At 43.3% G+C, this 21,685-nt stretch overlaps 1 protein-coding gene across 6 annotated transcripts in view; it reads left to right on the plus strand.

The window, feature by feature from the left end:
• Positions 1 to 21,685, plus strand: part of HECTD4 (HECT domain E3 ubiquitin protein ligase 4) — a 118,546-nt gene that overhangs the window by 24,233 nt on the left and 72,628 nt on the right. For 4 of the 6 annotated variants that reach the window (XM_083453545.1, XM_083453546.1, XM_083453548.1 and 1 more), the window contains exons 5-17: positions 2,230 to 2,338; positions 2,625 to 2,763; positions 6,156 to 6,326; positions 6,927 to 7,119; positions 7,496 to 7,657; positions 8,923 to 9,036; positions 9,924 to 10,064; positions 11,053 to 11,285; positions 12,572 to 12,717; positions 14,225 to 14,295; positions 15,287 to 15,392; positions 16,739 to 16,859; positions 18,728 to 18,856. In XM_083453545.1, the coding sequence (XP_083309671.1) occupies positions 2,230 to 2,338; positions 2,625 to 2,763; positions 6,156 to 6,326; positions 6,927 to 7,119; positions 7,496 to 7,657; positions 8,923 to 9,036; positions 9,924 to 10,064; positions 11,053 to 11,285; positions 12,572 to 12,717; positions 14,225 to 14,295; positions 15,287 to 15,392; positions 16,739 to 16,859; positions 18,728 to 18,856 (1,835 nt within the window). The remainder of the gene's footprint in view (positions 1 to 2,229; positions 2,339 to 2,624; positions 2,764 to 6,155; positions 6,327 to 6,926; positions 7,120 to 7,495; positions 7,658 to 8,922; positions 9,037 to 9,923; positions 10,065 to 11,052; positions 11,286 to 12,571; positions 12,718 to 14,224; positions 14,296 to 15,286; positions 15,393 to 16,738; positions 16,860 to 18,727; positions 18,857 to 21,685) is intronic. The other 2 variants (XM_083453547.1, XM_083453550.1) reach the window with 1 other exon arrangement.

Consider the following 21,685-nt stretch of genomic DNA (forward strand, 5'->3'; position numbering starts at 1 on the left):
TTCCCAGTCTGTAATATGAAAAATCATCTAACAAGTAGGAAACAAATATTGTAGCACTCCTATTCAGGGTTCCAGCTAACCAGCCATGCCATCTTCAAGGGTTGTTGTTGTTATTTAGTCATTTAGTCGTGTCCGACTCTTCGTGACCCCATGGACCAGAGCACGCCAGGCACTTCTGTCTTCCACTGCCTCCCGCAGTTTGGTCAGACTCATGTTTGTAGCTTTGAGAACACTGTCCAACCATCTCGTCCTCTGTCGTCCCCTTCTCCTTGTGCCCTCCATCTTTCCCAACATCAGGGTCTTTTCCAGGGAGTCTTCTCTTCTCATGAGGTGGCCAAAGTATTGGAGCCTCAGCTTCATGATCAGTCCTTCCAGTGAGCACTTAGGGCTAATTTCCTTAAGAATGGATGCATTTGATCTTCTTGCAGTCCATGGGACTCAAGAGTCTCCTCCAGCACCATAATTCAAAAGCATCAATTCTTCGGCGATCAGCCTTCTTGATGGTCCAGCTCTCACTTCCATACATCACTACTGGGAAAACCATGGCTGTGACTATACGGACCTTTGTTGGCAAGGGTACACCATTCCATTTCCCTTCCCACCCCCTTCTTTTCTGTGTGTTTCCCCTCAGACAGTCAACCAGCTTTCTGTGGCCATTGAGTGTGTTCAGTCCTTAGAGAGCTGTTTTGAGAGAGGGGTCCCCTCAGGTCGGGTGTGGGTTTTGTTTTGCTTTTTGCTACTTCTGCTAATACCTCCTGTTGTGTGTGGATGATGCCATCTTGGCTGCCCAAGGATCAGTTCTCTGAGGATGAGCTCACAGTTAGGAGGATGATGAGTGTGTGTGTGTGACAACAGGACCTTTGAATATTGGCCCTTGCAGTGTAATTTTCAAAAACGTTTGATGTATGAATGAAGTGTGTGTATGTGTTTTTTTGTCCTCTTTCATTTTATTTTTTTTAAATATTTATTAGAGGTTTGGAAATTACAGAAAGAAAAGAAAGAAAGAAAAGGAAACAATATAAAGTTAACAGAACATACATTACAATTACAATAAAAGAAAACACTACAACAATACAAAAAAAAGAAAAGAAAAAAAACACAATACATTACACACATCCAATATTCCATATCTTTGCCTTTCATTAACTTGATTCATCGACCTCCTCACACCTCCCTTTTTTGTATTCTATTTCAATTAACTATTTCAGCAAATTCTTTCCATCTTACTCAATTTTTGTTCTATAATTTATCTTAACAGTCTAACCTTAAATTTTCCATTTTATCCCATTATCAATCCATTTTTACTTAAGTCTTTATTACATTTCTGCTAAAACCATATAACTTCATTCCAGCATCCTTCTAACATTCATTAATTTTACAATGTTTTTGTAGATAGGCTTTAAATTTTTTCCAGTCTTCTTCCACCGACTCTTCTCCCTGGTCTCGGATTCTGCCAGTCATTTCCGCCAGTTCCATGTAATCCATCAACTTCATCTGCCATTCTTCCCTGGTGGGTGGTTTTTTGTCCTCTTTCATGGGCTAGGGCAGCTTTACGTATTGGTACTGAAACTGATACTCAGCCCAGAGGTTGTACGTAATCTGAGTGAAGTACAACACATCAAGGGGTCTTCTTCTAGCCAATAGTGTCTGTGTTGTCCCCATAGTTTGAATGGGAAGCTGCATCTCCCCCCGCCACCCTCAAAATATTATGACTTTGGCAAAGGTTGTCTTCTAAAGGTTTGTTTCCAGTGTTTGAAACTCCTATTGTTCTAGGCGCATTTTGCGACAGGGAATTTCATTTGCGCAAGCAGTTTCTGAGCTCTGGGCGCAGTGGTGCGCCTAAGATTTCAGATTAAAACTGTGGAGTGGAAGGAAAGGAGGACCTTTTTCTGCCTCCCAACTTCCATCTACTCCCTGAAGATTGGAGAAGAGATGGGGGGGGCAGGGGAAGGACTAGACCATATGAAAAATGAACATAATATTTTAGCTGCAGTTCATTCATTTTCAGCATTGCGTTCTTGTTATAAAAAAAGCACACCTAGACATTCCATTGTTGTGCCCATAACCTAGGTTTAAGGTGCCATTTAGCTCCCAGCTTTCATATCTCAGTTTCTTTTTTTCTTTTTTGGATTTGTTATTATTTTATTGGGTTTTATAAACAAAAATAATGTTATACAAACAAGTATACCAAGTTTTCTCATGTTTTTCTAACACTGTTTCCTCATACAGATGCAGACTTAGGACGCTGCCTTGCAGCAGATGGGCTTTATCTTTATACAACAAACTCAGTTGGCAGAGGAATAAGCAAATTAGGATCTGGATTGCATGGTACTTTACGGTAAGCTGTGGCATCATTAAATGCTCAGTTTGTTTATATTGTCAATTACTGCATTTGTCATCCCAAACACAGGACAGCAAGTGGTGTTGAGAGTCATGTCTGCAGCAGTCTTCTGTTGGGAGCTGCCCAGAGTGGCTGGGGAAACCCAGCCAGATGGGTGGGGTAGAAATAAATTATTATTATTATTATTATTATTATTATTATTAGGATTAGGATTAGGATTCTGAAATGTAATAAATAAAGGTGCATCATAATTGAAGTGTAACTTCCCTTCTTTCCCCTTCAGAGGCTTTGTGTACTGCCGTAATGAAGAGTTGGAACCAGGCTGGGTTGCTTTTGGCAATGGCAAGCTTCTTCACAGACCCGTCTCTTTTGATAACAAACCTCACTCCCTTTTCCAAGTTATTGACCAGAATACCCTGCAGGTAAAGTAAAAAACTGAAGCAGCATCTTTAATTTCATATCCATGGCATAGTGGTTTTTTGAAAATGTTTATCAGAGATTTTATGGTCCGTTCAGCCACTTTTCTCTGTAGCCACACTTTGCAAACAAACTCTCCTTGATAACACAGTGTTCCAGGTTCACATCAAGACTCTGGAGACCTGCTGCTATTTCCCATTAACCTAGAGCAGAGCTTTCCGAACCGTGTGTCGTGACACATTAGTGTGTCGGCTGCATTGTGTAGATGTGTCGTGCAAACGCTGGAAAGGGGTTAGTTTAACCTTCGGTTTGCTAGTAAAACTGAATTACTGTGTCGAGAAATGATGCATGAGTAAAGTGTGTCACCAACATGGAGAGTTTGAAAAGCTCTGCTCTAGAGGGTGGCTTTGATAACTTGCAAGGCTGCCATTGGGGTGGGAGTGTACAGGTATTCCACTGATAAATAAAGAAGATACAGGACATGCCTACTTCCAGAAACCATTTTCTCCTTGTTATTTCACCTTTCTGTCAGTGTCCTCTAGAGACCGTTTGCAGTTTCCAAAAAGAAAAAAGAAAAAAAATTAAAAGGGCCAGTGTATATGTTAGCTTTTCCTGTAGAACTTCTTAATCTAGCGATTTAAAAGCTTTATTGACTTTTGACTTGAAGTGAAGAAATATTACTTGGATCCTGATAATTTCCCCCCACCGTGTGTATTTCAGAGATTACGGTAGCAGTTTCTCTTTGAAAGGTAGAAATCCAATATCAAGAACATCTGTGGCTCAGCAAAATATTGCATGCTAGCTGTATCAATGACTCATGGTCCTGATCCTAAGTCTTGATGTATCAGCAAACAAGTCACTAGCATGCGGTATATAAACTGCTTTGCCTTCATAATGCCTCCAAACAAGATGTTATGTCAGAGGTGCAGAGGAGAAATTAAGCTGGTTTTCCAGGCTGGTGTTCCTGTACCAGAGTTGGGACTCGGGTAGTGTTGTGATGTAAACCACTGCGCTTCTTGGGCTTGCCAATCGGAAGGTCAGCGGTTCGAATCCGCACGACGGTGATGAGCTCCCATTGCTCTGTCCCAACTCCTGCCAACCTAGCAGTTCGAAAGCATGCCAGTGCAAGTAAATAAATAGGTACTTCTGCAGTGGGAAGGTAAACAGCGTATCCATGCGCTCTGGCACTCATCACAATGTCCCATTGCGCCAGAAGTGGTTTAGTCATGCTGGCCACATGAGCAGAAAAGCTGTCTGTGGACAAACGCCGGCTCCCTTGGCCTGAAAAGCAAGATGAGCACAGCACCCCATAGTCGCCTTTGACTGAACTTAACCGTCCAGGGGTCCTTTACCTTTACCTTTTTTTACCTCAGTCTAGGATGAGGGGATAAATGATTGCTGGAGATTGGGCGTCCTCTGTTGTTGCTGCTTTTTCTGTCATGTTAGTTCTGTGTTTAGATTCTGTATTTAGAACTTGTAGCCACACATCTCTCTGGCTGTCATCTGCAAGTCTAATTTGAAAACATATAAAGCATTTAAAATCATATTAGTTATGTTCACAGTCAGTCTATTTATATACACTGGTACCTTGGGTTACATAGGCTTCAGGTTACATACGCTTCAGGTTACACACTCCACTAACCTAGAAATAGTGTTTCAGGTTAAGAACTTTGCTTCAGGATGAGAACAGAAATCGGGCTCTGGCGGCACGGCGGCAGCGGGAGGCCCCATTAGCTAAAGTGGCGCTTCAGGTTAAGAACAGTTTCAGGTTAAGTACGGACCTCTGGAACCCGAGGTACCACTGTACCTCATTTTGCACAAATGCATAAATGAAGAACCAATCTGATCATTTCCCAAATACTGATATTTACACTCCAGCTACCAAACATTACATCTTCACTTGATGGAAATTATTTTCTCCACTTTGTCCAGTAAAAATCAATCCAACTTTAAACTATCAGTCATGGGCTCTTCATTTTTGTTTGCTCCTTTTTTTGTGAGGGTGGGGCTGGGCCAGTGAAGCAGAAATGAAGCAGCTGGGCCTTTGGCCTGATGCAGCAGGGCTCTTCTTATGTTCTGGTTGATTAAATAGGATTGTACTATTGTACTTGCAAACTGTAATTGCTGTTGGTCGTATAAGAATATGTTAGATACCTCATATATGTTAAAGATACTCCTTTTCCAGTTAAAATGGAAATCATTCAAAATGTATATAGTGCGATGTGAGACTTGGTTGTAAAAATGAAGCAACAGAGTAAATAATCTATTTAGTTGTAAAACAACATGATTTAGCTGTCGGATTTGCACCATTTTCTTAGTAAGCATATGAAGTATCAAAGGGAGACTGATGTAAATAAAATATTTTTCTTGCTTATTTAAATCATCAAGTCTTTCCCAATTGTTCCTGGAGATGCTGGGAGCTGAACCTGGGATTTTCTGTTTGCAAAGTAGGTGCTTCACATATCGGCCCTCCCAAGTCCAAGAAAGTCGAGTAAAATTGAACATTGTGAGGATGTGGGAATTGATGGGAGTGCTTATTTGGTTATTGGGTGATTTTTTTTTAAAAACCACAACAGGAACATTTCAGTGTGCTTGATTGGCAAATGTAAGTTTGCAAAATGTGAGTGCTTTTGTTTTGTAAAAATTTTAGCAAGGTATCTGGACAAAGCAAGTTTGGTTTCCAGTACTTTCCTTTCTAATAATACCACCGCAAATGTCCGCCTTGTCTAGCGTCCATTCCGGTGAACGTCCGTAGCAAATCCGGAAGTACTGGAACGGGTTACTTCCAGGTTTGCCGCTTGCACATGTGCAGAAGTGCAAAATCGTGCTTCGTGCATGCGCAGAAATGCAAACCACTCTGCGCGCAGACGTGGTGCTTTGCCCTGCGTCCTTTTGGGCTACCGGCTGGGGCGCTGGAACTGATCCCGGCCGCAAAACAAGGGGGTACGACTGTATAGCTAGGTATGTCCAACAGTCCTACAAAGCATAAAAATTGGCGTTAATTATAAAATGAGACAAGTGAGCTAGTCTTTTGCAGAATTGCTCAGTGGTAAAAACTTGGCATATTATCTGGGCTCAAGCCCATGGTTTAGATCTCTCTGGATTAATCACAAGATGGTAACCATGAGATTGTATAGTTGATGGCTCATGGTTTGTCCACGAGAGCTAAACCATGAGCCAAAGTTTGGATGACATATTAAGCCAACCTATGGCTTGGTTCAGGACAGCACTGCAGCAAATTGACCAGGAAGGAGCAAAGCACCTTAGCATTACACATAAACTAGGCCAGTTTATCATGTCAGTGTTCATGAGAGTTAGTACAACATAATTTTTATCCCTTCTCCTCCCGTCCTCTCTCTCACCTTCCTGTCCCCTTTGCTTTTATGCGATGCTACAGGTATGTCAGCTTCTCCCAATGCCAGCAGATCACTTTCCAGTTGGCAGCACTATGACCACTGTGCACCTTTCTTCGGATGGCACCTACTTCTATTGGATTTGGTCTCCTGCAAGCTTGAATGAAAAAACACCAAAGGGACACTCTGTCTTCATGGATGTTTTTGAGCTCACAGTGAGTTCTGTTACAAAGTATTTTTTGGGGGGGGGGGAGTGGTGATAGGAATTGGGCTTTTCTCTGTAACTAAAGTTAGTGCCTGAGCTTCCTTCCCCCCTCCTCCCTCCTGGTCCCTTTTCCATTTGTGTCATCTTGGATTGTGAGGATAAGGGACCATATTGTAAGCTGCTTTTTTGGCTAAGGAGCAAGATGCAAATGCCTTTAATGCTTAAAGCTAGTTACTGCTTGTTGTTTACAGAGTATTTTCAATTTGCAAAATATTTTCCCTTCTATGCCTTGTAGCTGTGACTTCTCCATCTCTGTCTTCCACTTCTCCATTTGCATTTACTTGCTGCTGAATGTGTGTCCTGTGTACCATTTGATATTTTATTTCTCATGTGTTCATCCCTTTGTTTCATAATTATAAAATGCCCAAAGCCAATATCTTTCTCATTGCATTGTGATCAACGCTGATGCTGATCAGGATGGGCAGTCTGCGTCTCATAATTAAGGTTCATCCCTCCCCCATTTGAGCCTGTGCTCAGGGACTAGAGTTTGGGGTGCATTTCCCCCCCCCAGACAGGTAATGCTCTGTGTTGTCTTGGCTCATTGGACTAGGTGGAAAATGGCGCCTGTGTGGCCAATCCCCTCCAAGAGCGGATAATACTCATGAGGAAAGAGGGGGATTCAGCAAAAAGCATCAATGAGATGCTTCTGAGCAGGCTTTCAAGGTACAGAGCCTCTCCCTCAGCAACCTTGGCTGCCCTGACTGGCTCCACCATCTCCAATACACTGAAAGAGGACCAAGCAGGTGAGGAGGGGGTTTGTTTTAATGATTTTGCACCTTGATTTGCTTTGATAAGCAGAGTCCAGTATTAAGGATAATTTTGCTTCTCATGCCCTATGTGTCAGAGCACACCAGGAGCATCTCCTGCACAGTCTCTGCTGGAAGTGTGGGGTCCTCTTGTTTCAGATGAAGGCATTATCTTGGTAGATGGTGTCTCTTCTCAAGATCCTACATTGTAACACAAGTAACTGTAGGCTTCTCTTTGGGGTTTGAATCTCGCTTGTCCATCCATCCAGCTTTCATCCCAGAATCTAGCTCCCCCCCCCCCTCTTTTCTGCCTTTTTCATGGGCAACAGCATTTTTTTTTTTGCTTCTCATGATGTTCATCTGATCTTTTCAGCTGCTAACACTAGTTGTGGTCTGCCTCTAAAAATGCTACGAAAGACTCCAATATACACATGTGGGACTTATTTGGTGATGTTAGTCCCACCCCCGGGTGGCTCTGGCAGCTCTGCCACACGGTCGCTCTTTGGTGGAACAAGTGGCTTGTCATCCTTGAAAAGTAAGTCCTCTCCAGCCTGCCTTCTTGCTCCCTCTGAGTTGGTTTGATTTTTTTAAAACCCAGCAAACTGATTTGCCATGCATCTTGCGCTGCCTTTCCGCTTGGTCCCTAGATAATTCTCTTAATGTATCCAGTGCCATTATATTTATTTATTGTAAATCATTATTTTGCTCCATCTGTCCACCTTAAATAAGGCAGTTCTTCCAAGTTTATTTCTCAGTCGTTGATTTGAGCTAGCTGGGTATAGCCCTGAAACCTATTTCCAGCATAGGGCTTAGTGTTCAAATTTGATGAAAATATCTGCCCAGTTGACATATAAAATGGGGATGAGGGTATGCTTTGATGCAGCTTTGATGCAGCAGAGTTCCTTTTCTTGCCGTCGCTTTTCTTTTAGCCCCACTCTGATACTGAAAGATTGTCGGGGAGCTGAAATTTCTTGGGGCAGTGAGCACAGCAGAGGGAAAGTGGGGTGGGTTTCATTCCTCTCATCTCCTTTTCATGTAAGACTAGACACTCCTCCACCCTTGCTTTGCATGTGAATGTGACAGTCACATGACAAAAATACACATGACCGCCCTGCCCCTGTTGAGAGCATAGAATTGTAGCGTTAGAAGGGACAAGGGCCATCTAGTCCAACCCCCTGCAATGGTGGTGCTACTGTTCCTGGACAACATCCTTATATAGTACCCACATTTTTCAGGCCAAGGGGCACCTTCCAGAAGCTGCGTATCAGTAGTGGGTGTAGTCAGAGGCAAAAGTGGATAGTACGGTGGATGTGACTCTTACTGTTGTATAGTAGGCTACATTCCAGCAATACAAAAACCCAGGGGTTTCTATGCATACACTACTCTCTGTTCAGGCAAACAAGAGGGATTATCACAGCTCAAGGAGACATTCCAGCCAGACAAAGGCATTCAAGGAGGTTGCAGAGCTAGTCTGGGCAGAGGGCTTGGCCTGGGGAGAGTCCCAAGGGTGGATAGAGAGCCAGCAAGGGCTTCTTTTGGCCCGTAGGTCTGACCTGCAACATATGGAGGGAGGCTTGGGGTTGTCAGCGACCTGTGGGGCTTCAGCTGAAGTTTAGGAAAAGCAGGTAGAGTTTCCAGGGCAAAAGGCTTCCAGTTAAGTACAAGCCTCGGTATCTCGATTCTCTCACTGTAGAAATTAAATAACTGTCTGTGTTTAACAATTAAGCTCCTGTGCATAACGCACAGTTCAAATAAATATGTGAGCTTTCAAGGGATTGATTGTAGGCTCTCTGTTTAAAGTTCTGGCTTCGAGTCTGGTGTACAGTATCTCAGATGGACAGTTTACAAGTCGAGCGGATCTCATTGATGCTGCTGGGAGCTCACTTGGACGCGGTGCTCTTGTTCCTGGTCTTGGTAAGGAATTAATATGCAGTTTTAGATGCAGCTTGGTAATGGCAATGATGGCATTTGATGCCCTTGATTACAGGTTTCTCTGAGCAGAATCTGGCTTGCTTTAAACAGCTAATCTGTTCAGGCACACCTCTTTTTTCTTTTTTAAAATAACAGAAATAATCTGCCAAAGTAGGAGAAGGCTAATAAAGTTTATAATAAGAGGCAATTAACAATATATATGTATAGGAGAACTGCTTGAAACTGTATATTTGCTCTAAACCTTGGCTGACTTAAGGTGCCATTGGCAATGTAATGGTGGTGGGTTTTTTAAGTTAGCATTTGTGGATCATGGCAGAGGGGAGTTCAGACAGTTGTTTCTTGCTTTATTTTGTACCATTGATAGCAATATCTATAAATCTATTTGCGAAGTAAACACCAGCCTTGGAGTGGTGAACACTGGAGTGCTTGCTATGGTTGAACGAAGGCAAGGGAGGCAGTCCATTAAAGCAAGCAAATCTATTGGGGGGGAGTGCTTTTATCAGTTCCCCCCCAAAATCAGGTAAGCTAGAAAATGTGTAAAAATCTGAGTTGCAAATAAGCTGCTATCTTGGAAACATCTCTTATTAGATGTAAGATTCATTGCAAGAAGACCTCCCTAGCCGTTGGCTTAGCTGCTGAGCTGTTACGGAATGCTTAGGAACAGTCTTTACTTCTGAGGAATAAAAACAAAGAAAAGTCCTTTAGGACCAAATGAAGCTGTTGGTGAGAAGGAGTGCAGAGGAGGGAGGAGGTGTATGCGTATGTTAAGAGACAGAGGAATTGTTACCAAGCATAAAGGCATCTGTCTGGACCTGTTTTGCATTAGAAGCCACTTTTGATAAAAAGAGCTATTGATTGTTTTTGTTCAGGAGCGTGCTATGATGCTATGAATAACATGATCTGGACATGCTCAAACGACTATATTGATCAATGGTGCAATCCAGGGAACCAAGCCTTCCATTACGTTTGCCAGAGGCTAGGAGTCAGCCATATAATTGTGGAACCAAAAGGTGAGGGGGAAATCAGCAGTCCGCACTCTGTACAAAGTCATTGTTAGTGAAATGTGAGATGGACAGCCTGGATCAGTGGGCATTGCCTTTGAGCCATGCTGCACCTGACTGAGAAACCAGCAGGGCAGAACAGCTCTTTCATACAAGGTTGGTGAGGGTATATATAGAACAGAACTTCCTTTGATCAGAACCAAAATAATAATCAGGGTGTTTGAAGTTCTCCTGCTTTTGAAGTTACAAACTACAAGATGCTGGGATCTTTCCTTTGAATTTCTGTGGAATTCTGCTGAAGGATGGCAATTGACTATTACAGCTGCAGGAGAAAGCCACAAAACGGTGCTTCTCTGAATGCAAACATTAGCAGTGAAATAATCAGGTATTGATACCACATCATCAGCTATATAGCACAAATTGTAGTATGGGGCAAACTTCAACATGTTTACCCTGTCGGAAGTCTCATGAAGTAGTTTGTTAATTGTCTTCCATTTGGAAAAAATGGGTTTGAGAGGTGGTGGCTTGCAAAGGCCAAACCAACAAATCCACGTTAGAGGGATCCAAGCTGTGCAAAATACCCTTGCATCAGCACTGCATGTATGGTTGCTATTCCCAGTTATTTAAAACTTGTGGGCAGCTACACTCAATCTCCATGCCCTTCTCTTGCTTCCCTTCCATCCATATAAATATATGAAGATGCTTTACTGTCAGACCATTGGCCCACCTAGATGTCTACCTAGTGTTGCTTATTCCAACTGAGAGTGTCCCCCCGAGATTGCAAGCACCAAACCTCACCATTCTACTTATAACCTGGAAACACTGAGGATCAAACCTGGGAATTCTCTGTTTGAATTCCACACAGTTATTTGAATATTTGGGGGTGGGAAACCTTATGTTTTAGACTAGGCACAGTTGAAAGGCACAGAATGAATAAACCTTGACGATACCTTGAAATGCACACTGCCAATTTATAAAACGTTTCTTACTGCTTTAGGAGATGCCATAACCACAAATGAGGTTATCAATCAATTACTGCACCATGTTGGTGCTATGTGTATCCATCAACTCAACCTGCTGGCAGCGAGTAACAACCTTCCAATCACAAACTTTCTGGGCAAGCAACACCCAATCGAGGGCCATCATCTTAGCAGCATTTGCGACATTATGGAGAAAGCTATGGTCAATGGGGACACCTGCATTATACGCTGCATCTTGGTTGTCTTCCAGGTGCGTGCTATCCTAGTGTAATTGTGCTATCCTAATGTAATTGTTTGCTTTTGGATTGGGGGTGTGGGATACTCAGGCAAAGTACCGTATTTTTCGCTCAATTGGACGCACTGGACCATAGGAGGGGGAGAACAGGGAAAAATTTTTTTTTATTGTTCTCCCCCTCTAAGTCAAGGTGCGTTCTGTGCGTTCAAGGTGTGTTCACCCGAAGCCTCCGGAGCATAGCAGGAGTTCCTGCTGGGCTCTGGAGGCTTTGGGTTCCTTTCGACCTGCTCTTTGGGGCTAGCGGGGGGGGGGGGGGAGTGCTGCTTCTCCCCACTGCCAGCCTCCAAACCAGGTCGGGGAACAGCAGGAAGGTGGCGCTCCGCCTCCCCGCTGTCCCTCGAGCTTGTGGGGCTCGCGGTGGGGAGAAGCACTACTTTCCCCACCGCCAGCCTCCAAACCAGGTCGGGTTTGGAGGCTGCTATCCGCCGAGCTCCCCAGGCTTGTGGATATCTGCTCAGCGTGCCCCAGGATGTGGGCACTCCCACCGAGCTCCCAAGGCTTGTGGATAGCTTCCTGAAGCCTGGAGAGCGAAAGCCTGCATTTGCTCCATAGGACGCATACACATTTCCCCTTCATTTTTGGAGGGGAAAAGGTGTGTCCTAGAGAGCGAAAAATATGGTGCCCTTAGTGGGAGTGGTGGGATATGTAAGGATTTTCTCACGCTTCCTGTGAGCAGAGTCAGAAGTGCTGGAACTGAATTGGAGCATTGGTGGGTTCTTTCTCAGTCATGGAAGCTTTATCCAAGAGAGGTGTTCTTGATGGTATTCTGCAGCAATTGTTGTAAGCATTATCAGACCCACCTGTTTCAGCTAACTTGTGTGGTTAAGTCAGTAGAGGACAGAAGAAATGTTCACATTTTATTCTGTTTTTTCTTGAGGGACTTTTGCTTTTTGTTCCTCACCTTTGGCCACTGGAATGAAGCTGGTGAGAGGGGCTGTCCACCTTTTTCGGGTGTATGGTCACACCTGCAAACTGAAGCAATTGTTATAGGCATCATACATGCGCTCTGCTACCAACCACACACTGCAAACTAATCTGTTGGCTCCAACTCAGTGCTTCTTTTAAATCTCCTTTCAGTGAGAGTGGGGACCCTGTGGGCATGGCAGAGACTGCAATAAATTATATTAATATAAATAAGTAAACCATCAGATTCCATATACTCTTTTTATGGTACTCGCTTTCTCATATCTGACAATTCAACATGAGCATTTGTATATACAGTTCCATGTGTGTCCTTGCAGGTGGTTTTTAAATTTTTCTTCAGCCCTCAAACCGAGAAGAATCGTGACATCGTAAGACGATCCGGCCTCTTGCTTTGGCAGTTACTGATGGCACCAGTGGACCAGATCAGCCCTGAGATTCAGAAGGAGGTCTGCCTGGCAATCAGGTATGTCCTCTTAGCTCACTACAATAGAAGAAGAGTGGGTCCCCACTCTTCTATCTGCCACCAAAGCATGGGGAGCGTCACAGTCCTGCGTTAAGATAACCAGATAATGTGCATCTAAAGGGCAAAGGGCATTCATCTTGGGCAGGCATAGGCAAACTTGGCCCTACAGATGTTTTGGGACTACAATTCCCATCATCCCTGACCACTGGTCCTGTTAGCCAGGGATGATGGGAGTTGTAGTCTAAAAACATCTGGACGGCCAAGTTTGCCCATGCCTGATCTTGGGTGTCGCATTTTCCTGTATATGGGACACACTCCAAAACTTGAGAACAAAATCTTCTAGAGTAGTTTGCAGATCTATATTTACGAGGCGCAGTGTTCTCAGTTCTGGAATAATAACAGCGTATTTTGGATCCAAAGCCTAGTGAAGTGTAGAATTAAATTTTCAGAGTGTAGAATTAAATTAATAGCCACCCAGCTGAGTGCTGGACTTTGATCTGGCAAACTTGAGTTCAAATTCCTCCTGAGCCACAGGCTGACTGCATAGCCTTGGATGAGTTGCAGTTACTTAGCCTCAGATCCTCTTCTATGAAATAAGAGTATTCTTAATTTACTTCACTGGGTACCGAATGCAATAGAGATTGTACATTGTGTAAGTTGCTAGCAAACATTTCAAGAAATGACACAGGTAAGACTTAAACTAAAATACAATTGCTTCTGTAGTATGCTTTCCTTGCTCCCTGTGGCACAAGCAGCAGCAGCAGCAATAACAGACAATTAAATAAAGAGGAAAAAGCATGAGCGTTTTCATTCCTTTAACTGTAGAAGCAGTTGCTTGCTTGAACCGTATTTCCCATAAAATAATTCTTAGTTTGAATCTGGTTACATAACAGGGTGGAAAAGGCTTCCTTTTGATATCCAAAGAGGCCCCTTTTGAACAGAGTGGTTTTCTTTGTATATATTATTACATTTACTTTTCCTCCAAGGAGCATACGAGGAGCATACATAGTGATACATACCTGTGAGGTAGCTTAGTCTGAGATAGTGCAACTGGAAGATTACCCAGTGAGCTTCATGGTTAAGTGGAAATTTGAACCCTGGTCTCCTAGGTCTTAGTCCCCAAACTGTCTGTTGATGGCCTTCTTGCTTAACCATTAACATCATTCAAAAAAACCCAACATTCCTGACTTTTCTTTTATACTCAGGAAGCAAATGCTAATTTTTTTCAGAAAGGTAGTCTCAATAGTCTGCAGAAAGAAAGAAAGAAGACAATATTTATGGTACAATTAATCTGCTAGATTTTAAGGTGCCCCAATACTCTGTCATGCTGGCCACATGACCTGGAAGCTGTACGCCGTCTCCCTTGGCCAATAAAGCGAGATGAGCACCGCAACCCCAGAGTCGGTCACGACTGGACCTAATGGTCAGGGGTCCCTTTACGTTTTAATACTCTGTTGCTCTGTCTTTGCAGATACTAAATGTTACCTTTTCCCCCCTCTTCTTTAAGCTCTGGTCTAAATAGCCTGTATCCTGGAGAAGTGGAAATTAATAACTTGCTTAAGTTGGTTTTAACAGAAGGTAAGTGTTTTCACTAAGACTGTAATGAAAATTCATTGTAGGCAGCTTCCACACTGATCTTTTGCTGTAGAGTAGCCATGTTTTCCTGACGTTGTCAACAAATATCTCCCTATCATGCCTTTCCTGTTCAGCTTCTACTGTATTTCAGAGTGCCAAAATCCAGCTCTTTCCCCCCTCCAGATGCCCCAGATGTAGGGGGCCCATTGTGCTGCCATTCTGGCTGGTTGTGACCTGTATAGATTATGCTAGCCATTTCATTCCATGGAAATCAGATCTGTCAATGTAACCCTTCCCTTTCCAAATCCATGATTAGGAGTACAGTGAGGGGAGGCGGGAGTATTTAACCAATAATAATAATAATAATAATAATAATTAATTTATTTTTTATTTATACCCTGCCCATCTGGCTGGGTTTCCCCAGACACTCTGGGCAGCTCCCAACAGAATATTAAAAACACGATAAAACATCAAAAGTTAAAAGCGTCCTTAAACAGGGCTGCCTTCAGATGTCTTCTAAAAGTCAGATAGTTGTTTATTTCCACTACTGAGAAGGCCCTCTGCCTGGTTGCCTGTAACGTCGCTTCTTGCAGTGAGGGAACCGCCAGAAGGCCCTCGGAGCTGGACCTCATTGCCTGGGCTGAACGATGGGGGTGGAGACGCTCCTTCAGGTATACTGGGCCGAGGCCGTTTCACAGTAGTCTCAATGAAAACCAGCATTTGGGCTTGGAAAAAGTGGACTTCCCACTTGGCTGCAGAGTTTTAGAAGTCTGGAAGCAGAATTTGTATTCCATTTCCAGTTTACAGCAGAGCAGCAATGCTTGGTAGCTGCTAAATCATCCACATCTAGAAGCATCTACCGGCTAAAAGTATATGGTCCAGAAAGCATAGTCTGCTGCACATTTAATAAGAAATATTTTCATCTAGCACGAATTTACAGCTGAGGCCAACATCTATATATAGCCAGTTTCCCGCATGAATTATTCCCTTGTAGGAGACAGAAACAGTGGGCTTGCCCAGCTTCGAAATGTGATCATGACTAACCTGGCTGAGCAGCTTCAGAACAACAGATTTGGCAGTGAAGATGATGAGCATTACAGGTAAGTGACATGGGTCTTCCTGCATGTAAGGGATGTACCGTAATTTGCCCTAGTGCACATGCTGAAAGCTCTGGGTCCTATCCAATGAAGACTTCTCTCAGAGTTGCTGCTTCTGTCATACAGCTTCCAAGTGTTTCATCACAGCTTGCTTGGGGCAAGTGGCCCCTTTAAAAAGGAATGGAGATGGCACAAATCCTGTGTCTTACTAAGCAACAGAAAAGGAACAGTTAGTAACGGTTTCAAGAAACAATAATCACAACAACAGAAGCCTACAATAAATTGTTTGGGGTTTTTGGATCTTTACTTGCTATACTCACTCTCCATGGACATAACATAAAAACATGTGACTGAAAAACTATGGGTAGTATATTAAACAAACAAACAAACATTAGATTGCAAGACAGATAAAGGAAACCATTTGTTGCAGTTTTAGGAAAGCGCATTTGGAACAACCAAACAGAAGTTTGAAAGTGTGAATTTGCAGTCCTCAGCAATTAAATGATGACCTAAAATGATCTGTTTTATATTCCCCCAACCCACCACCACACACAACTCTCTTGTGCACAGCAATTATTTGCAACGAGATCCCCTTTGGATCTTTATGGGCAGTGCAAACTGTCAGAAGGCCCAATCCACAAGGAGTTTCCTCTGCTCAAGCATTTGCTAGATGCGTGTTTGCATGCATCAGAAAGCTTCTCATAAATTTGTGCTCCCGTTTCTGGGATCTAAAGAGCTGCTTCAGGCACTTCCGAGTGCTAGAGTGCACCAGTGGAGTTTTGAGCTTGGAAGCACAGAACCCCACACCACAGCTAGGGCCAGCCCATGCATGAAGTGGGGTGAAGCAGCTGACTTGGGTGGCAGAAGCACCCAAAGCAGCCTCACCTGTGCCTCTGCCACTGGCATTGGTGCTGAGAGATCTTATGAGATCTCTTGCCTAAAACCAGCTTTGATGCTGGCGCCACTTCTCTGACCGCAGAGGCAGCGGCACGGAGGTGGTGGTGGCAGAGGTGGGTGGCGTGGCAGAGCAAGGTGGCGCAGACGTCCTGTTTTGCCTCACATGTTGCAATGGGACATGCTGCCATGACCCCAGCAGTATCAAAAACTTTTGAAACCCCCCCCCCCTTTTAAGGAGTTTGTTGTAAGGCATAGGGTCCTGCTCTTAGATGTGTGGAACTGTCCTGTAGCTGTAGACAGATGTAAGTTAAGTAAATAAAAACATGGTTGTGTCTTTTATGGTAGCTACTAGTTCACCATTACCAAAATACTTAATATGCTTGCACATGAGTGTTTTTGTTTCCAGTACTGAACCCTCACCATTTTACCATATATTTCCTACATTTTTAAAGACTAAACGATGAACTTTTGCACTACATTCTCAAGATCGTTGTCCGAGAATCATGTATCTTAATCACCAAGTGCCAAACTGTATCCAGAGATGAATTTCAAAGGCTCCTCTCAACTGTGCCTGTGAGTAACACCTCCTAGCTTGCTCTTTTTTTCAAAAGGGCCCCTTGTTTTATGGGTACAGTCAGGATAGGGGCAGTGCTGCAGTCTCTGCAAGGTTTAAGGGGAGCATTTGGATTGGCAAATGTTATAGATGAGCCTGCAAACCTCATTGATTGTTTTCTGGATGCCACCTGCATGCTGATGTATTGAGACTCTCCTACACAGGAGAAACAAGGACTTGTGTACCTAGTAGAGTTTGGAACTTGTGATTCAGATTGAACTAACAGGCAGCAGCTGCTGCTGCTCTTCCAGTTTCTTTCCCAGCCTCACCTAGGAAGAGCAGTCTTATACTTTATCCTGCCATGAAATTGAGCACCTGGCTAAACTGGCATGAACCTTTCCATGCTGTCTGCTGTGTTTGGCCAGATGTCTGATAATGCCTTGCATCCACATGTTGCCCTGCTCTGTCTCCCTGCCACTTACTTTGAACGTCAACCACAAAAAAATCCTAATTAAGAGCTAATGTTAGCATGGTAGTTAAAAGTGAATGGCATGACCGGAAGTCCGGTTTAAGTCTTGGCATTAGTGGTAAAACTCAATGAACAAACCAGTGTTGATTGCTTTTAATGTGATTTTTTATTTTAGATAGTATTTTAATCACTTTCAAGCTGCTTTTGGTTCTGTCTGTAGAAAACTGGGGTATAAATAAAAACAAATGAATGGATCAGAATCAAACCAAGCCACTCTGTTTTAGCCTCAGCCCTCACTGTAATAGTGTTTATCTTGCTACATTTTTATCCTGCCTCATTTGCTCAGAGCTGCAGCCTTCCCGCTCATTTATCTTTGTAACAGTCATGAGAGGTAGGTGAGTGTGAGTAAAAGACCCAAGCTTATCCAGTGAGTTTTGCACCTAAATGGGAAACTGAACCTAGTTATTTCCATTGTTTTCTGGCACAGTTTTGCCACTATACCATACTGGCTGCATAATGAACATAACAATCCTGACCTGCTTTACAGGAAAGTCACGGGGTTAGGAAGAAGCAGCCTGAATATTTGGGTTATGACTATTTTGGAAGAATTGCAGGAAATGCTAAACAAATGGGTACTGGTGTGGGAAGTAGTAGGTGGGACCAGATTTAGACCAGTGTACTGCGCTAATTGAAATGCTGGGCCCAAGCCATCCAAAGTCTGCACCAAGAATAGCAAAATTCTGTGTCCTCTCTAGGCATGCAGATTTGCATAACTGCTTCTATTTTGCATCATTGTGGTTTTGCCAGTTGTGGAGGAGGGGTAAGGAGTTAGGCAGAGCATTGGAGCTCTCCTGCTCTGTTACTTTCTAGTTGGTTGCCTCCACTCCTGAGATTTCAGCAGACATTTCCTCACACTTTGAAGCATATCTGAAAAGCCAATAAGGGCTAGCAACTTGCTTTAAGTAAAAAAAATGGAAGCATGGGGTTTTCAGGAAGCTGAATTCAATTTAGGTTTTCTGTGTCCCCATTGTTTGAAACTTACAGTTACACTGTGTACTGCAATAAATATGATGAGATCCCATTCCCACTCTGTTGACCTTTCTAGAATGTATCCGTTGATCCCTGTGAATTCAGCTTTGTTTTAAGAATTAATTTGACTGTTACTTGCCTATGTGTCAACTAAGCAAAATCCAGCAATTTGTGACACATCTCTCAAATTTTAGCTTGAGTTAGTGACTCTTTTGTTACATTCTTGTAATGCACTGCAGAGCTGTGACAGTCTAGCAGGGGAATGATTTGACATTTCCCTGTTCGTTTTCTTCCTCTGTGTTTCAAAAATAGCACACAACCTTTTTCTGTACTGATTTTCTAGTTGAAGTGTTGAGATGATAATGCAAATGGTGCTCATTTATATTAAAGGCTGCCTCTTCTTGCCTGCGGTATCTGATGGCCGTACAGAACCATCTTCTGAGTAATACAATTTTGATTAAGCCTGACGAAAACGATGACAGTGACAGCTCCTTGCAGGGAGAGACATTGAAGGTACAGGTAAACACCAATATTAAATTCCAGTTCTGATTTCAACAACCCATGCTCTCTTCCGGCCCTTGTATCTCTGCAGTTCAGCTGATGGGTATACCCTCTCTGTGCTGTCTTGTCCCTTCTTGTTGTCTCAGTGTAATTTTGTGACAGCTTCAGCTAGAATTCTCAATGGTGACCTCTTCAGGAGGGAAGGTGCTGTTGAAGCTATGTGTGCCCTAATTCAGGAACTCTGCAAGTTTCCCATCCCTGGCATGGAGGGTAGCTTTGCATTTTCATCGCTTTTTATTCCTGGAGCTGCCCTACCCCCTCCATGGAACCCTAGAGGGAGTCTTTGTCTTGGACAGCTCTACACAGACTTAAACAGGTTTATCTCACTAAAGGTCATGACTTTTCTCACACCTCAGACCTTTGAACCTCTAAATTGAGAATTCTCTGCAGCTTCAGAAATGCTCAGGGTTTCCTGAAAGAAGCTGTGCTGCACATTCTGATAAAATACTCTTTAAAAAAGTGCCCTTAAGCAAGCCTCATTTAAGTTTGAAAAAACAGCAGCTGTGGGGTCCAGATCTGGAATTTGCTCCCACTCCATACTGGTGTCCTGCTGACCCCTGAGGAGCAAAGAAGCTGGGGGGGATTTTTGACAGGAAACCTGCCCAGGACTCTGAGCACTAGTGGATAGTGTGATCCAAATTGAGACCCTTTTTCTCAAAACAAAAGTAAAAATGTGAGGGAGGTCAATTTAAGCACCCTTCCCCTAGAAGTATGTTTACCGTAGCATATGGTTTGGCCCTTAAGTAGGTTTCAAACCTGTTTATGTCTGTAGTATGGATGCCCCCATCAGCAACTCTTTCGCCTTTTGACTTACTCCAAGTCAGTGTGATAACCTCTAAAAACTTTGATCCTAAGTGGTTGCTGCCTCAATACCATTCTAGATGGACCTCTTTGCAAACATGTTGCGCAGGCCGGGTGACTGTCCTAGAGCTATTGCTTTAACTGAACCACTGAGTCTTCCTGATAAGGGAAAGCAATCCCTACACTTTCAAGTACTTTGAAATTTAAACACGTTGCTAGCTGTACCACTCAGGGGGAATCTGTGTTCAGCAAAGCAGTGCTGTAGAATTTCTGAAAACATTATCGCCCCATCAACTTCACCGCCACTCTCTAGGGAATATTACTTGCTTATCTGAAGAAATGGGGCAAAATATGCTTTTATGCGGGGCCTGTGCTACTTTTCCAGCTGGCTTTGCATTTATTATCTCAGCTGCTTAAGGGAGGAGCAGCGAAGGAAAGGCAGCCCACAGCCCACTACTCAAGGCTGAGCCCATGGGCTGGTATATAAGAGCATCTTCTACTTCTTTCTGCAGGGCCCTCACAGGAGGCCCATGTTTAGTTTTGCCCCTTTATTTTCAATTCTGTCAGTCTCCTTTTTGCTATTCTTTGGCGTACTTGTGTACTTGTATGAAGTTAATGCTGACTGTGTCCATGCCATCTTTCATCCTACAAACACGTTTTTATTTTTTCCAGTTCTTCTCTGCAGTTCGTATCATCCTCTCTTCCCTTCTAAGACTGTCTGTTTCGTTCCTTGTCTGGCCAGCAGACAGGGCTGGATAAACCATTCTGATAAGTACTGTATGCAGTCGGGGCCTAGCCCACTAGAGTCCCTTGTCTGCAGTTAACTAGCTGGAGTTTCCCAAATGCAACATGCATGTTTTATTCCTCCCCCCCCCCCCACTTAAAAAAAGAATCTAGACAGGGAAATGACTGTTTCAGTCAGCCATAGGAAAATATCAAACGACCTTTCCCCCCCCTGCTGTATAAATAGCATCATCAGATCTGCAGAAGATTTGCCAATTGGACAGGATGGTGAGGACAGAAGAAGGGGTAGTGTGTGTGTGTGTGCGCGCGCGTGCGTGCTCCTGTGCCCACTAAGGTTGCTGCAAAAAGAAAAAAAACTATCTAGTTGTTGTAAAAGGTTTAATGGCTTAAATCTGTGTCATTTTGCATAGGAGGAAGAGCAATCATTCTGAGGGGGGTATTATTTTATTTGGTTTTGGAAGTAAACAGCATCTTAGAAGAGGAATTCCACCACCCCTGTGTGTGAGAGTGTGAGACAGAGACAGAGAGAGAGATACAAATATAATCCTTCTGTTATCAGTGCCTACTACTTGTATTTTTTTAGTACTTAAAGAAAAAAGTTAACATTTTTTCCACAGTCTGCTGCCGAATGACTTTGGCACTTCAAAAAAGTTAATCAAACTTGATTCCTCACTAGAAATTGTGGCCCTTGTGCTCACCTTCATACGTAGACATTGGAAGACACGTTGTGTGTCTGAGAAGGAACCTTCCCTACTTCAAAAATGACCCCATAGGGCTTCCATATTGTTTTTATCAGGCCTTATTGACAGGGAACCCTTCTGGTCAAAAGATGTCCTTCATTTCCTGCATAGTGCATCTTGAATTCTAATTAATTAAATTTTTCCTAGTACTTTGGAGTTTACCATTTTAAACTTCCAGCTGACGCAGGAAAAGAGAGATTGTTTCCATGCAGAGTCAAAAGTGGAGCCATAGCAGCTTCTGTTTTCATGGTGTGTCCACCCATTTCTTGTGTCCCAGTTACATCTCTGATCAAGGTGGATGAGCGGGGATTCTAAACCACAGCAAAATACCTCTGGAGGGAGATGGGGACCAAATGAATGTATCTGCCACAGGCAGTGGGGCCTCTCTGACCACCTTCCGTTGTTTGAAGGAAACTATTGTCTGTCTCCAGTCTCAGTCCTGGAGAGATCTGTTGGTGCTGGCTTCATTGTCATGATCATTGCATAAACTTCGGAAGCCCAT

This window comes from Podarcis tiliguerta (genome assembly GCF_965153285.1).
Source record: "Podarcis tiliguerta genome assembly, chromosome: 8".
NCBI lineage: Eukaryota > Metazoa > Chordata > Lepidosauria > Squamata > Lacertidae > Podarcis > Podarcis tiliguerta.